The 15,786-nt window shown below is 44.6% G+C and overlaps 2 protein-coding genes across 4 annotated transcripts in view; one reads left to right on the top strand and one right to left on the bottom strand.

The window, feature by feature from the left end:
- ZNF532 (zinc finger protein 532) overlaps window positions 1-15,786 on the bottom strand; it is a 132,259-nt gene that overhangs the window by 56,772 nt on the left and 59,701 nt on the right. For all 3 annotated transcript variants that reach the window (XM_078771743.1, XM_078771742.1, XM_078771744.1), the window contains exons 7-8: window positions 12,755-12,917; window positions 3,915-4,043 (exon numbers count right to left, since the gene is read on the bottom strand). In XM_078771743.1, the coding sequence (XP_078627869.1) occupies window positions 3,915-4,043; window positions 12,755-12,917 (292 nt within the window). The remainder of the gene's footprint in view (window positions 1-3,914; window positions 4,044-12,754; window positions 12,918-15,786) is intronic.
- On the top strand, window positions 7,810-10,554 carry LOC137424931 (uncharacterized). The gene is made up of 4 exons (XM_078771745.1): window positions 7,810-7,976; window positions 8,109-8,572; window positions 8,808-9,422; window positions 9,561-10,554. Exons 1-4 carry the CDS (start codon window positions 7,877-7,879, stop codon window positions 10,407-10,409), a joined length of 2,028 nt encoding a protein of 675 aa, XP_078627871.1. The 5' UTR covers window positions 7,810-7,876; the 3' UTR covers window positions 10,410-10,554.

The following is a 15,786-nucleotide window of genomic DNA, read 5'->3' as shown; positions in this document are numbered from 1 at the left end:
CTCCTCCCTTTCCCCTTGCCTTCTCCTTTCCACAGATCTCCCCATGTCCCTGTTCTCTACTGTTGTTGTGCTTGTGTGCTTCCCTCTTTCTCTCTCTCCCTCTTGTCTCCTGCTCCATTTATTTCATGTTTTATGTGTCCGCACATGTTTTTTTGTGTTTTATGTGTTAGCTCTTACACGAGCCTCGACTTTGTGTACAAAAAAAATAAATTACACTCAAGCATGTATCACATATCAGACATATTATACCATCATAGTGTTATACCATCAAAGTGTTATATCATCATAGTGTGCCAACATAACTAGTTAAAGTGCTCCCACTTTGAACATCATTGGATAGGTCTCGTTGAAACGAATTGAGCAATGTATATTTTAATGTGGTTATTCTGTATTCTCCCCATAAAGGAGTTTGTGAGACAATTGTACGCCTATATTTTACCACAAGTGACGAATAAAATGCACGCAATCCACCTGTAATGAAAGTTCATATTACAAATGTTGCACCAAATCCTTTTGTCTCCATTTTGGATATAATGTTCATCAATTATTCATCAGTGTAACACAGTAAAAAAAAAATTATTTTAAAATTCGTTCGAGGTTGATCCTTTTTTCCTGCTAGATTGACCGTGTTGGGCTAGTGTTGGGCTAGCGGCTGGTGTTGGGCTACACCCTGGTTGGGCTACACCCTGGTTGGGCTACACCCTGGCTAAACCCTGGTGTTGGGCTAGCGGCTAGGGTGTCAGCTTAGGATCCTAGGATCCTGGGTTCGAATCCCGGTCGATCGCTGAATTAACGCCAGGGGGGTTGACTCAGCCTGTCATCCTTCCGAGGTCGGCTAATTGAGGACCAGTTCACTGGTAATTCCCTGTTTTTCGTTAAAGGCGGCAAAAAGGGTTGGCGTCAGGAAGGGCATCCGGCCGTAAAACATTGCTTCAAAAAGGGGACCGAAAAACAACAACAACCACGGTTCCCGAAAAAGGCCAACCCCCGCTTGCGGGGAAAAATGGCCTCTAAAGGTGGTTATTGACCGGCTTTTTCCTGCTGGAATCACGACTTGATCGCAGTATCTCCACCCACTAAGTATAGTGGGCCCAGACCACGTGTTGGATGCAAAGGCACTGAACTTCCATGCCATTCCATGCTTTGGCATTTGTAATCTGGTTTGGGTTGACGAAAGATTTCTTCACATCAAAATACTCAGCATGAAATCATAGTCATCTTCTGCATGTAAATGGGGAAATTGTACGGATGTCTGCAGCTAAGTGTTGTGGACATCCAGGAATATCTCAACTATAACATTATGATATCCCACCTCACAATTTTTTTCCCTCCAACGAACCAGATGTCCAGATTTTATTTTCACTTTGATCATTTGTTGAAGTGACTGCTGTTTTTGGTCACAGCTCCTATACCTATTAGAACAGCACACAGTGCACCAAACTTTCAATGTAAACACAACATCTGGGATGGTGAGTTTGGTGGTTGCTGGGTGGTGAGCACACTAAACGAGCATTCTCAGAGGTCGTATGTTAAAACCTGCTCGAAGACATGATTATTGCAGCTATTTGAATTCTTAAGTTTCGGAAAACTAGGTAGCCTCAAAAAAAAAAAAACTATGGCTACCATGAGATTGTCAGCAACAACCTCAACAGCCCCTCCCACCCCACCCCCCCCCCCCCCACCACCCAAATAATGTTCAAAGTATTAATGAGGGTCATGTTTTTCTGTTGGGAGCCGTTGGTGAGGTATGTGGATGGACAAAAGGACCACCGAGGCACTCGGAAACATGGTGGTGGGATGATGAAGTTGGAAAGAGGATTGACGAGAAGAGGAAGAAGTTCAAGGAGTGGCAGAAGGCGAAGGGTACGGGAGCAGAAAAAGCAGAGCATGAAAGTTATAAGGCAGCCAAGAGGCTGCAAAGAGGTAGCAAAGGCGCAGGAGGCATGTAGGAAAATGTTCGGAGAACGCTTGGATTCGGAAGAGGGTCAGAGAGTGGTATTCAGGATTGCAAAGCAGATAGCGAAAGAGAGGTGTGATGTGATGGGGGTGAGTTGCTTGAAGGATGAAGTGGGACAAATCGTTGTGGACCCAGATGGAATTAAAGGAAGATGGAAAAGATATATGGAAATGCTGTTGAATACAGAGAATGAATGGGATGGCAACAGAGAGAGTAACCCAGTTTTAGGACAGGCAGAGAAGATAACTGAGAAGGAAGTTGAGGAAGTGATAAAACCAATGAAGAGTAGAAAAGCGGGAGGGCCGACGGGAGTTGTGGGAGATATGTTGAAGGCAGCAGGAAGTTGGGGTGTGAAGAGAATGACAGAGATCTGTAATCTGGTGGTGAAAGAAGGCCGCATTCCAGTGGATTGGGAACTGAGTATCCTCGTCCCTCTATACAAGGGGAAAGGTGACCCTCTGGAGTGTGGCTCGTACCGAGCGATAAAGTTATTGGAGCATGGAATGAAGGTATTGGAAAGGGTGTTGGGGAGGAGGATAAGGAAGAAGGTGAAGAGCGACGAAATGCAGTTTGGATTTATGCCAGGAAGAGGAACGACAGACACGCTCTTTATTGTGAGGCAGTTGCAGGAGAAGTACATGGAGAAGAGTAAGAAGTTGTTTCTTAGGTTTGTTGATCTGGAGAAAGCATTCGATAGGGTTCCACGCAAAGTATTGACATGGGCATTGAGGAAGTTAGGTGTGGAAGAATGGTTGATCAGAGTAGTGATGGCAATGTACAAAAGAGCGCGCACAGCTGTAAGGACGAAGGACGGGAACAGTGGTGAGTTTGAGGTGAAGGTGGGAGTGCATCAGGGGTCGGTAGTAAGTCCACTACTATTTGTAGCTGTGATGGAGGTGCTGGCTCAGAACGTAAAGGAGGGTTTACCGTGGGAGTTGTTGTATGCAGATGATCTGGTGTTGATTGCGGAAAGTATGGATGGACAAGTGGAAGGAATGTATGGAGACAAAAGGTCTGAAGGTGAATATAGGAAAGACGAAGGTGATGGCAAGTGGTAAAGCATGTGGTGAGGTGGAAAGAACTGGGAAGTGGCCATGTGCTGTGTACAGGAAGGGTGTCGGAGTGAACTCCATTCAATGTACAATGTGCGCTGAGTGGGTTCATCAAAAATGTAGTGGTCTGAGCGGGTCATTAACCAGTGTGGCAGCTACATTCAAATGTAAGGTGTGCACAGAGGGAGCTGCAGATGGAGGAAATGTTGAGTTGGATCTTGGAGACGGCGTGAAGCTGGAAGGTGTGAAAACATTTTGCTACCTCGGAGACATGCTGAATGGAGAAGGTGGATCAGACATGGCAACGGTTGCTCGAGTGAGATGCGCACGGAAGAAGTTTCGGGAACTGAGTGGCGTGCTGATGAAGAGGGGAGTGTCGTTGAAGCTGAAGGGAAAGGTGTTTGCTGCATGTGTGAGAAGTGTTATGATTTATGGGAGCGAGACATGGGTCATGAATGTAGAGCCGCAACGGAGGCTGGAAAGGGTGGAAATGCGAATGGTTCGGTGGATGTGCGGAGTATCGTTGAGAGAGAGGAAGACAAATGATGAATTGCGAAAGATGATGGGAATAGAGCCTGTGATTGATGCTGTGAAGAGGAACAGGTTGAGATGGTTTGGTCATGTGTTGAGGAAGGATGAAAGTGACTGGTTGAGAATAGTGATGGAAATGAATGGAGAAGGAAGTAGAGGACGGGGAAGACCGAGAAAGACTTGGCTAAAGATGGTGGAAGAAGAAATGCGGGCAAGGGGGTAAATGCAAAAATTATGTAAAAAAGGCCAACAAGGAGAGATGCAGAAAATAGGGCAAGATGGAGAAGATTGTCATGGGGACCGCAAGGCTAGCCCCCACTCTAGCAGGGAAAATGGCCTTAAAATGCATGTTGTTGTTGTTGTTGTATGTTCACCTGCTTATTCTGCTTTGCCGTGGGTTGTTTAACTGTATTCGTTCCCTCTCCGGTCCCGGTCGCAGAATGCTGCGTTGATGGGGCTGCATTAGTAGAGACTTCTGTGCTATGTACCTTGGTATGAATGCTCTGCAAATGACACAGTGGGACAATCAGACTGGCTGCCAGTCATAGGAAGACAGCAATCAAAAAAATGTTACAAACAAAGCATAATGAAAAATACACAAATGATGGGAAATACAATACTACATAGAAAAGAGAAAATGGAATTTGACGCGAATGTGTCGATGGATACACCTCTGTCCAAGTTACATGTCAACCCACTGTTATCATTGAACTTGATTAAAGGTCACATTAAAAATTTAAGGTCACATTAGGGAGAAAGGAAGAGAGAGAGGGAGAGAGAGGGAGAGGGAGAGGGAGGAGAGAGAGGGGAGAGAGAGGGGGAGAGGAGGAGAAGAGGAGGGGAGAGAGAGAGAGGGAGAGTGGGGGAGGGAAAGGGAAGGAGAGAGAGGGAGAGAGAGGGAGAGAAAGGGAGAGAGAGGGAGAGAGAGAGGGAGAGAGGGAGAGAGAGGGAGAGGGAAGGAGAGAGAGGGAGAGAGAGGGAGATGGAGGGAAAGATAGAGGGAAAGATAGAGGGAAAGATAGAGGGAAAGATAGAGGGAAAGATAGAGGGAAAGATAGAGGGAAAGATAGAGGGAAAGATAGAGGGAAAGATAGAGGGAAAGATAGGGAGGGAAAGAAAGAGAGGGAAAGATAGAGAGGGAAAGAGAGAGGGGGAAAGAGAGAGAGGGAAAGAGAGAGAGGGAAAGAGAGAGAGGGAAGAGAGAGAGGGGAGAGAGAGAGAGAGAGAGAGTTGTTAGACACACTTTTATTTACAGTTTGTTTCATTAAAATAGTTTCATATAAATAAAATTTCTACACCAATATAAAATTGGGTATGGACTTATCACACACCCTGTATATTACAAAGCAAAGACAACGTGTGTGTGTGTGTGTGTGTATGTGTGTGTGTGTGTGTGTGTGTGTGTGTGTGTGTGTGTGTGTGTGTGTGTGTGTGTGTGTGTATAATATATATATGTACGTGTATGTGCATTGTGTGAGTGTGTGTGTATATATGTATGTGTATGTGTATGTGTGTGCATGCGTGTGTGCACTACCACTCCATTGTATTAACGGGAGGAATTTGACACCTCTCATCCACGAACATATTAGTCTAGTAGGAAGACTAGGTCCCCCTGCACCCCCCGGAGATATACTTCTAATCAGTGTTTCTAGATTGGAAAAAATGTGTAGAAAATGACTAGCTATGGCCCCAAGCTGAAAAAATGTCCCACATACCATTTTTATGCAAATTACTGCTGCCATTATCAAAAAAACGATTTTTGACATATCTCAGCCAATATTGCAGATAATTGAAAAATGAAGGTGTCTAGACCCATGTTTTGAAGGGCATAGATCATGATAGAACTATTCATAACATGATTACATGTGTCTATGGTATACTAGTATGCATATTAATGCTGTAATTACAAAATAATCAGTTTTACAAATGATAAGGATACGTTAATACTGCAGATAACTTAACATGGTACATAAGGGGTCTAAACCCAGGTATTTTCAAGGTTAAATGTCAACAAGATGCTCCTGAGTCTTGCATAGGGGCGGGACATTGGCAGTAACATTGGTACCACTCAACTTTTCTTCCCACCATTGACTTTGTATTGCGAGAGATTTTCACTTGCTTATTTAAAGGTTTCTCACCCAGCCCACGTAAAATCTACCAACTCCTGCTGTTAACTCCCAAACATATTTTTTTATGTTATCCAATCACAGTGCAGAAATGACAGACTAGAGATCCAAATTAGTGCTGCTATAGCTGCCATTTTACATTTCCATCCATGTAACATGCGCGCTCGCGCGCTCGTATCAATTGGTAATGTCGCGCGCTCGTATCAATTGGTAACGTTGATGTTATTGAATACCTCAGTTGAAAGTTCAGTCTTCCATTCCATCTGTGTGTTGTTCTTGGTATTCATCCTCCAATCTAGCCAGGTAAGATGCTAACTATAATGTTACTCACACTCTTGACTTCAGTTTCTGCATGAAATCATAAACAGGCAGAATAACAGCTGAGCCAGCTAGCACCATGTTAGCTAACGTTAAAGCTAGCCTCATCTATGTACAGTATGTTCCTAATGTCGGTGTAACTTAAACTTTTGTTAATGCCAAACATGAGACATATCTGTTGACTTCTGTATATGAATTGAACCAGAAAGAGGCACGACAGCTGAGCTAGCTACAGTAACTTAGCACAATGTTTCATTGGCCTAGATAGCTAACGTTAGTGTGGAAGAATTTAGATGTTTTAGCTATTAGCACTTTTGATGCCACTAAACATGGTTTAGTCAGCTAAAAAGTACCCTAGTGTAGAACATGACTCAGAACCTCTGTTACCTCACTGAAAACTCAGAGCCTCCTTTCACAGGCACTTTTAACATCATTCGTGATTTCTTATTTGTCATTTAACAGTGATGGTAGACATCGACAGCAAGCATGCCCAAAAGAAAACGGAGTGTAGAACCTGCAGCCCAAAGCTCTCCTCCTACATGCATCCTTCATGTACCATCCATGTCTGATCATGGGGATTTCACGCCCCTCCGTAAAATTAAAGGATCTGCTTCAGAAAAACTGCAACTGCTTCAAAAGATCCGGGATAGACGTCTCAACCAACCGCATGACTCCCCATGTCGTATGCAATCAGTATGTGATCAGATCCCGGCAACTCTTCCTGATGACCTGATGACCCTGATGACCTCTCCCACCCTTGCACTTTACTCGCGTTGGCCCGAAGTTCCCTGAAGGCTCATCATTCACACCGCCAGCAGAGAATGACACAGTCTATGCCACTACGATGCAAGAGTACTACATCTGGCTCTTCATCAGATACATCGGAAGCTGTGGCCTGCAGCCTGTGCCTGGGCTAGGGGGTTTCACCTCTGCAACTGGTTCTCCCCCACCCAGCAAATCAACAGTCGACTACTGCACGCCTATCCACCAACCGATCACAGACAACGCAGTTGTTCGTGAGCTACTGAAGCGTTCCGAGGCAGCAACTGCTGAGGTGGGTCAGAGATGGGTCCTGAATACATTTGATCTGGGTGTCTGCATGAAAGCCCTTCCCATCATCTGGCGCTGGCCAAATGAATTTGCTAGTCATGTAGTAACGATTGGACCCTTCCACACATCCATGAACTACATCGGGATGCTCACTGGACACAAGATGCGTGGTTCTGGATATGCAGAGATTCTCTTTGAGGCACAACTAGTAACAAGTGGATCTCTCAAAGGTGTTCTCAGTGGAAAGGCCTACGCAAAGTCCCTCTTTTGCCTCAAAACAGTGTGTGAGGCAATGGAGAGGCTGTTGATGGAGAGATTCACTGAGGAGGAGAACATCATGATCTCTGACCCTGCTGTGCTTCTCAGAATGACCCAGTCTTGCAACCGAGAGCACCTCGATGAAGCCCTCAAAGACCCCTCAACTCTACTCCTCATCAAAAAGTACCATGCCTTTGAGGAAAAGGTGCGCAAGGGCCACCTGGGGAAGACAGCTGCCTTCTGGATGTCGTTCATTACCCACTGCCATCTTGTCTTCATGCTCCTCCACTCTGTGAAGACCAACAACCTCCAGCTGTTTCACAAGTGTAACGGAGAGATGGCAGATATCTTCTTCGCCTTTGACGGACACAACTACTCCAGGTTTGTGTAGCATACATGGTAAAATGTATAACCATCACTGAGTAGATTTTAATTGATACTTGGGTTCATGTATTATGAGAGGAGCTATTCCAATAAATGTCTACAGTATTTCCCTCTCTGTACTTTACAGATATCTGACTTGGCTGGAAGTCCACCTGACAAATCTGGAAAGCACGCACCCAGGGGCCAAGGACCTGCTTACTATGGGTGCAATCGCAGTGGCTCGCTCGATGATACCAGGGGCACTCAGTGCTGTCGACAAGACAATGGAAGAAACGTTCATGCGCTTTGCTAAATCATCAGGTACATCATTTTCTTTCAGTACATTATACATTTGAAACTGTAGAAACCAGCTTTATATGATGTAAACTGCTCTTACAAAACATTTCCCTTTTAATGATTGGGTTATGCAATTAAAATATGTTCACTTTTCAGGTGGCTTTGCTGGCCTGTACAGTCAGTTTGGGGCATACCAGAGATGGTGCCGAACAACCACAGCACGGGCACAGTTCTATGAAAAGACCCTTGAGATGGTGGATCTCATCGATGACCCAGACTGCCCAAGAGCAGGGAGACATCGTGAACTAGAGAAGGCAGAGATCAGAAAAGGCGAGGAGGCCGTTCAGCGAACCCTAACTACTATCAAGAACTTCACCAATCCGTTCACCATCATTGATAAGGACAAACTCTACTGCCTGGCCTCTGGTGCTCCCGTCCCCATGGATGTTGAGATGGATGTGTTACAAGCAGAAGCTGTGGGGAAAGCTGCGAAAGCTGACTTCATCAGGCGCCTGGAAAGCGGAGAACCTGAGAGCTTCTTCAACCCAATCAAGAGAAAGAAACTCAAGACCATGGAGGCTAGTAACAAGAAGATCACACTAACATCCTCACAGGGCAAGGTAAGGATGTAATCCAATACCCAAGTGCTTTTGTATTTTATGTTGTATTTTTAAATGGCGTCCTGTACATGCTATATTGAGATACAAGATTGAACTCCAAATTTGTTTATTAAAGACAGTGCACATCAATGAACAATGTAAAGATTGTAAATATGCCAATTTATAGCACATGAATAATTTTCACCTGTAGTCCTTCCTGTAGTACATATCAACCAATCACCATTTATCATTCCAGGTCATCCAGTATCAGGAGCAAAGCAACCTTGCATTCCTGCTCCTTGTCAAGTCTCAGAGTCAAGATGAGCCATTAGACCTGGGAGAACTCATGAAGTACTGCCTGATGCCAGTGCCTCCTAGCCTTGGGACACCAGATGGGTTCTTCTGCAAAACCAACAAAGCCTCCATTCTGCACTACCTTTTAGAGGACACCACACCACAAGATCTGCAATACCCCAAGGATGCCCTGTTCATCCAGGATGGAATGGCGCTGCTGCATACCCTTGCCAACCTTCTCCCAACATGTGGTGAGATATGCTTGCAGGTGCTTGATCAGATGGTGGCCAAGCAGCACTTTCTGTTCTCCACTGACAGTTACCATCCTGAGTCAATCAAAGCGCAGGAAAGGCTGAGGCGGGGCAGCTCAGAGAAGATCATTCTGGCTGGACCAGCAACCAGGAAGCCATATGACTTCAAAATGTTCCTTGCAAATGACGACAACAAAAAGCAGATGTGCCAGCTTCTTCTGAAAGTGTGGAGTGGACAAGAGGCAGCTACCAGGCTGGAGAGAACAGAGATGGCTGTGCTGATCGTGGAGGGGAAGGCCCACCAACTTGCCTCAACGAATGGCAAGGTAAAATTGAAAGCCCTTCGTGAATGGCGATTCAATTTGTAATTTTTCCTGAAAAAAAGGTGATTACCTGTGATGTTTGTCTAGATCTGAAACTGGCAGTGACTGGTGATTGAAATGCGGTGCCTTTTTGTGTTTCAGGTCGAGGTACGTGAACTCCCCACGATCTACAGCAACCAGGAAGAGACTGATACCAGGGTGGTTCTGTACCTCCATCATGCTGCTACCATCGGATACAAGAACGCTGTAGTCAGAACACCGGACACAGACATCCTCCTGATCCTGCTCCACCATGCCCACAACATCAAGCTGACGGTGTACCTGGATACAGGGTCAGGGAAGCATCGCCAACTTGTCAACGTCTCTGAGCTGGCAGAATCCCTGGGAGAGGACTACTGTGCCACTCTCCTGGGGTACTATGTGTTCAGCGGAGAAGACTGCACCAGTGCCTTCAAAGGGAAGGGAAAAGTCGGGCCCTTGAAAAAGCTGGAGAAGAATCCCAGGTTTCACAGGGCATTCGGTGAACTGGGTGACAACTGGGATGCCAACCCTGAGGTGGAGAGGCAGTTAGAAAAATTCACCTGTGTGATGTACGGCCAGAGTCGCGAGTCATCAGTGGACATTGTCCGTGCCAAGCTGCTACGAAAAATGGTGGGAGAGGACAAGACCCTCACATCCAAGTCCAAGGTTGATCTGGCTCGCCTTCCTCCATGCCAGTCTGCCCTGAAGCCGCACATCCAGCGTGTGAACCACCGCGTAGCATTGTACAAAAGAGCCGATCAACCTATCATCGAAAAGCCAAAACCTTATGAGGAGCAAGGATGGATAAGGACTGATGAAGGACTGTTGAAACCAATGTGGTCCAGTGGTCCCATCCTACCAACCTCACTGGTGGATCTTCTGAACACAGGAGAGCACGAAGAGGAGGAGGAAGAGGAAGGAGAAGAAGAGTTTGACTCTGACGATTTCGATGAAAATGATGATGACTGACTCAGTGTAGAATCACTAATGCTAATGATGTTTATCTAAAACAAGCAAGAGAAGAGTGGTCACATTGAGTGCTAGGACTATTTTGACAGTTGTAATATTTAGAAAAATAAAACTTTGTGTTAACGTCTGTGTAGACGGACCTTAATATGAGTCTATTATTTCGTAAAACTGTGATTATTTTGTAAATAAAGCACTAATTAGCATACTAGTATACCATAGACACATGTAATCATGTTATGAATAGTTCTATCATGATCTATGCCCTTCAAAACATGGGTCTAGACACCTTCATTTTTCAATTATCTGCAATATTGGCTGAGATATGTCAAAAATCGTTTTTTTGATAATGGCAGCAGTAATTTGCATAAAAATGGTATGTGGGACATTTTTTCAGCTTGGGGCCATAGCTAGTCATTTTCTACACATTTTTTCCAATCTAGAAACACTGATTAGAAGTATATCTCCGGGGGGTGCAGGGGGACCTAGTCTTCCTACTAGACTATATGTCTCATTTCATATATTTGAATTTACATCCAGGAACAACAACAGCGATGGATAACTAGTTAGGAATTACCACTTTTTCATCGAAATGCTGACAATTATGTTTAAAAGACTATTTGACTGACAGATTTCGTCCTAGTTACGACAGGTTAAAAGTGCCTCAACTAGCGGAAGTGAGTCACTGAAGACGCACACACAGGGCATGCGCAAAAAGCCTCATTTGCATTCATACGTCATATTAATAGTCCCGTATTCATCCAAGTAGAAGCTTTACTCTAGATGGGAGTTGAAAGAGTATGATATACCCATGATCACGGCAGTGCCAACAGGTGTGTGGGCATCAAACTAACGAATTGGTGTTCACCTGTCCGTCTGTCAATGCAGTGGCTGCAGCATCCCTCCTTCGGGCCTGCCTCTACTGCATCCACAGTACTACCTGCTGGAGGAGGGGCTCAGCAAGCCTCTCCCTGTCAAGCCCGCCTGGCACGGGCAGTCGACGTTGATCAGGGAGATGACCAAGAACCAAATGATCACTGACAGAACTACAGAGTTCCTTGGTTGAGTTGGGAGAACCTACTGCAAGGCCAACAGTTTCTGCAGCACTTCACAAACCGAGACTTTATGGGAGAGTGGCAATATGGAAGCCACTCCTGAGAAAAAGGGACATAACAGCACACCTGGAGTTTTCATAAAGGCATGTGAAAGACGAAGAGCATGAGGCAAAATATTCTGTGGTCTGATGAGACAAAAATTGAACTCTTTGGCCTGAATGCAAAGCGCTGTCTGGCGGAAACCGAGCACAGCTCATCACACATCGAACACCATCCCTACAGTGAAGCATGGTGGATACAGCATCATGCCATGGGAATGTTCTTCAGCGGCAGGGACTGGGAGACTTATAAGGATAGAGGGAACAATTAATGGAGCCAAATACAGGCAAATCCTTGAGGAGAACCTGCTTCAGAGTGCAAAAGAGCTTAACAATGACAATGTCCCCAAGCATACAGCCAAAGCAACACTGGAATGGCTTCAGAACAAGAATGTGAAAGTCCTTGAGTGAACCAGCCAAAGCCCAGACTTGAATCCCATTGAGAATCTGCAGAAAGACTTGAAGATTGCTGTTCACCGACACTCACCATCCAACCTGAAAGACCTCGAGCAAATTTGCAAGGAAGAATGGGGAAAACTCCCCAAATCCAGGTGTGCAAATCTGATACAGACATACCCAAGAAGACTCAAATCTGTTATTGCTGCCAAAGGCTCTTCTACAAAGTATTGACTCGGGGCCGAATACTTATTAGATATTTCTGTATTTAATTTTTAATAAATTTGTAAAACATTTCTAAAAACATGTTTTCACTTTGTCATTATGGGGTATTTTGTGTAGATCGGTCACAATTTTTTTTTTTAATCCATTTTAAATTCAGGCTGCAACAACAAAATGTGAAAAGTCAAGGAGTGTGACTACTTTCTGAAGGTACTGTAAATGTCAAAGACCAATGCAATACCTATAACACTGAAAATAGCACCATGTTTAAAAGCTTCCATTTTTATTATACAATATGGATAATTCACAGCAGTGCCAAATGAAATTGAAACAACAAACCCTCCCCCCCAAAAAGCTAATCTTTTAAATAATAGGGTAATTAAATTGGTAATCAGCTTTTTAATACGAGAACCATGTGGCTTCTCTCACTGCTTGGTAATGTAATACTGGATCACTGATGATTATAATAAACAGAGAGAGCTCTGACTTGCAAAATAAAAGTACAAATTGCCAATACGGTAAAAGATATACAATTCTCATAATCCTCCTCCCTTCCTCACTTCAAAACAAGACTCACCTTGACATGGTCAAGCATAAGAGGTTTCTGAGCAAAGAGCAGGGTGCAGTCGGGGCATTTGAAGACGCACACCTTGCGCTTTGCCACGTGCGTGTCAAAGTGACTGTATAGAAGAGCTTGCTGTGTGAACACCGTGTCACACATCGAGCACTTGTAAATTATCCTGCCAAAGATCAATTTGGTTTGGGCAAAGGAGAAAAACATGGTAAATGCAAAAAAGTTAAAAAGAATGTATAAAAGGACTGACAATGAACTAAAAGGGCACACGCGTATGGTACAAATATGAACATCAGTGGTGAACCAGTTTAACATGTCCTCTGAAGGACTCCGTGCTTCCCAATACGGTCCCCCTGTTGTCACAAGTCAGACACCTGCCAAAGATCAATTTGGTTTGGGCAAAGGAGAAAAACATGGTAAATGCAAAAAAGTTAAAAAGAATGTATAAAAGGACTGACAATGAACTAAAAGGGCACACGCGTATGGTACAAATATGAACATCAGTGGTGAACCAGTTAAACATGTCCTCTGAAGGACTCCGTGCTTCCCAATACGGTCCCCCTGTTGTCACAAGTCAGACAAACATTTAGTGAGGAATGTGAAAACTCAGAGTCAAACAGATTAAAGTGACTCATTGAGGTGAATCCTCTCAATATGACTAGGACTTCAACTAAAAGTTGACTCGACAGTTTCACCTCACAATCAAGTGTCTGTCAGGTGAGTATCGCAAGAAAATTGCACAACACGCATGAGTCTCACAAAGTGAATTGACCGCAAAATTGATGATGCTTTTTACAGGATCCACAGAGGGAATTTCTGCATTTTGTCGGGTTGGCTGACTAGAGTTGATCGCTTCTCAACAATCAAATAAGGCAAATTCAGTGCATTTTCTAACAAGCAGAGTACCTGCCCTACAGGTGATCTTGTTCTAAGCATACAACATGTTCTTCTGACAAATACCTTTATTTGGGAGGTGAGTAGTAGACAACTGACAGCTCCCTCAATCGCTCCCGTAAATAAATAAATAAAATAACCCCAGTTACACGCATGAAGCAGAAACATGCCTACTGCTTACAATTCAAAATACCTCACTGCAATTGAAAGCAAACACAAACACACAAACACTGGTAAGGATTCAATCTAAAACAGAAATAAAAAATAAAAAAACTGGAAAATGCATTTTAATTGCTTGGAAAACACCTGGGATTTGTGCCAATATGTGGTTTCTTGTGGCGAACACCACACTACGACTACTACTACTACTGCTGCTACTACTACTACTACTACTACTACTACTACTACTAATCCGCATGCCCGACTAAGGGACGTAGCGACCCTCATGACTGTCGGTCTACTGCCATCTGAAAAACATTAAACAAAAAACAAAGGCCTATTTAATTGGCACACTGGTGCAACCAAGAGAGTCTTGGGCGTCCTTGAGGACAGCCAGGTTGGTTCGTGTCAGTGGCCATCATAAAGATTCGTAGCAAATTCCAGGGAGGTATGAGCCGGTACATGTTCACTTAAGCGGAGGATGTGCCCAAACAGGAAATAGCGTCTTCTTGCAATATCAAGTGTGATCGGGCCGAGTCTAGTGATCTCACAGATCCTATTTGAGACTCAGTCATACCATCGAACCCCAAGGATGTGGTGTTGACATCACATATGGAAAGCTTATAGGATATCTTGATCCTTTTTCAAAAGGGTCCAGGTCTAACAGCCATAGAGAACAGGAAGGACGCATGTTCTGTAAATACAGAATTTTGATGGTAAACTAAGACGGTGCTGTTTCTAGACGGCATCGAGTTGCCCCATGACATGCCAGCCATGCCAATTCGTCTACGCACACAAGGGCTGCAGTATCCATATGAATGAATGTTGGACCCCAGGTAGTTGAAGTGGTCCAATGACTCTACAACCACACCAAAGATAGGTACTAGTAGGGGGAAAGAACCAATGGCATACTAGTAGGGGGAAAGAACCAATGGCAGCATTCTGTACCTTGTTATTTTGCCATGAGGGCATAAGGCCTAGGCTTTTAGCAACTGATTCAAAGCGGTTCAACACTGCCGGCAAGTGGACAGTGTCTCTCACAAATAGGACAGCATCATCTGCATAGAGTAGATCGGTGATGACATCTCTAACGACATCGATTACAAGCTTATCTTTACACCTTGACATTATCCAGTCCATGGCACAGCAGAAGAGGGAGGAAGCAAGGACGCAACCCTGATGAACTCCAGAAAACGTGGTGAAAGGCTGCGATAAGTCGGTCAATCCAGTGTCCACTCTAACAGGCTGTTGTATATTCATGTAGGTTCTGGATCAAGTTGAGAGGTGATGACGGAACTCCATTGCCTCTCAGCACCTTCCAAAGGGATGTTCCGGTCAACAGCATCAAACATGAATACGGTTAAAAGAACATCAGCAAATACCTTCCCAGGGAATGAGAGCAAGGTGATCCATCTGGCAATAGTTGCTGCAGTTAGAGTGGGGCCTTTGCTTTGTAGATGGGGATTATTACACCATTTTTCCACTCTGCTGGAACATGCCCAGAATTCCAGACATTTAGAAAAAGCCAGTGTAATATGTCACAAATTGGAGTCTCAGCACATTTCAGCAGTTCTGCGGTGATGATGTCACACCCAGCGGCTCGACCATTTTTGAGTTTCCTCACTGCACGATGGACCTCAGACAGGGTGTCCCGCTTGCCTTCATGATCGGAATGCTGCTTTTGTTTTTATTTGAATTTCGACCATGAAGCATGCGCTGGATTGACTGGAAGGAAGGTCTAAGGTCGTTTTGATGGATACCTTCCTCAGCTTCATCAGCCAGGCCTCCATACCAAGAGTCAAGGTCTTTCCTAGCCTTCGATCGATAGACAACTCCAAGGTGCCTACTTTCTGGGATGTTTGTTTGAAGTCGTGCTTGCCTCTTCATATCAATAACGGCCAGGGTATCAGCCGACAACCAGGACCGTTTTTGTTGCCTACTAAATCCGACTGCCTTGGATGCTGTAGAGTGCAGGGGATAGT

This window comes from Myxine glutinosa, chromosome 2, assembly GCF_964187855.1.
Source record: "Myxine glutinosa chromosome 2, kmMyxGlut1.1, whole genome shotgun sequence".
In the NCBI taxonomy this organism is placed as follows: domain Eukaryota; kingdom Metazoa; phylum Chordata; class Myxini; order Myxiniformes; family Myxinidae; genus Myxine; species Myxine glutinosa.
The sequence above is the reverse complement of the archived record's forward strand: the minus strand, read 5'-3'. Positions and strand labels throughout refer to the sequence as shown.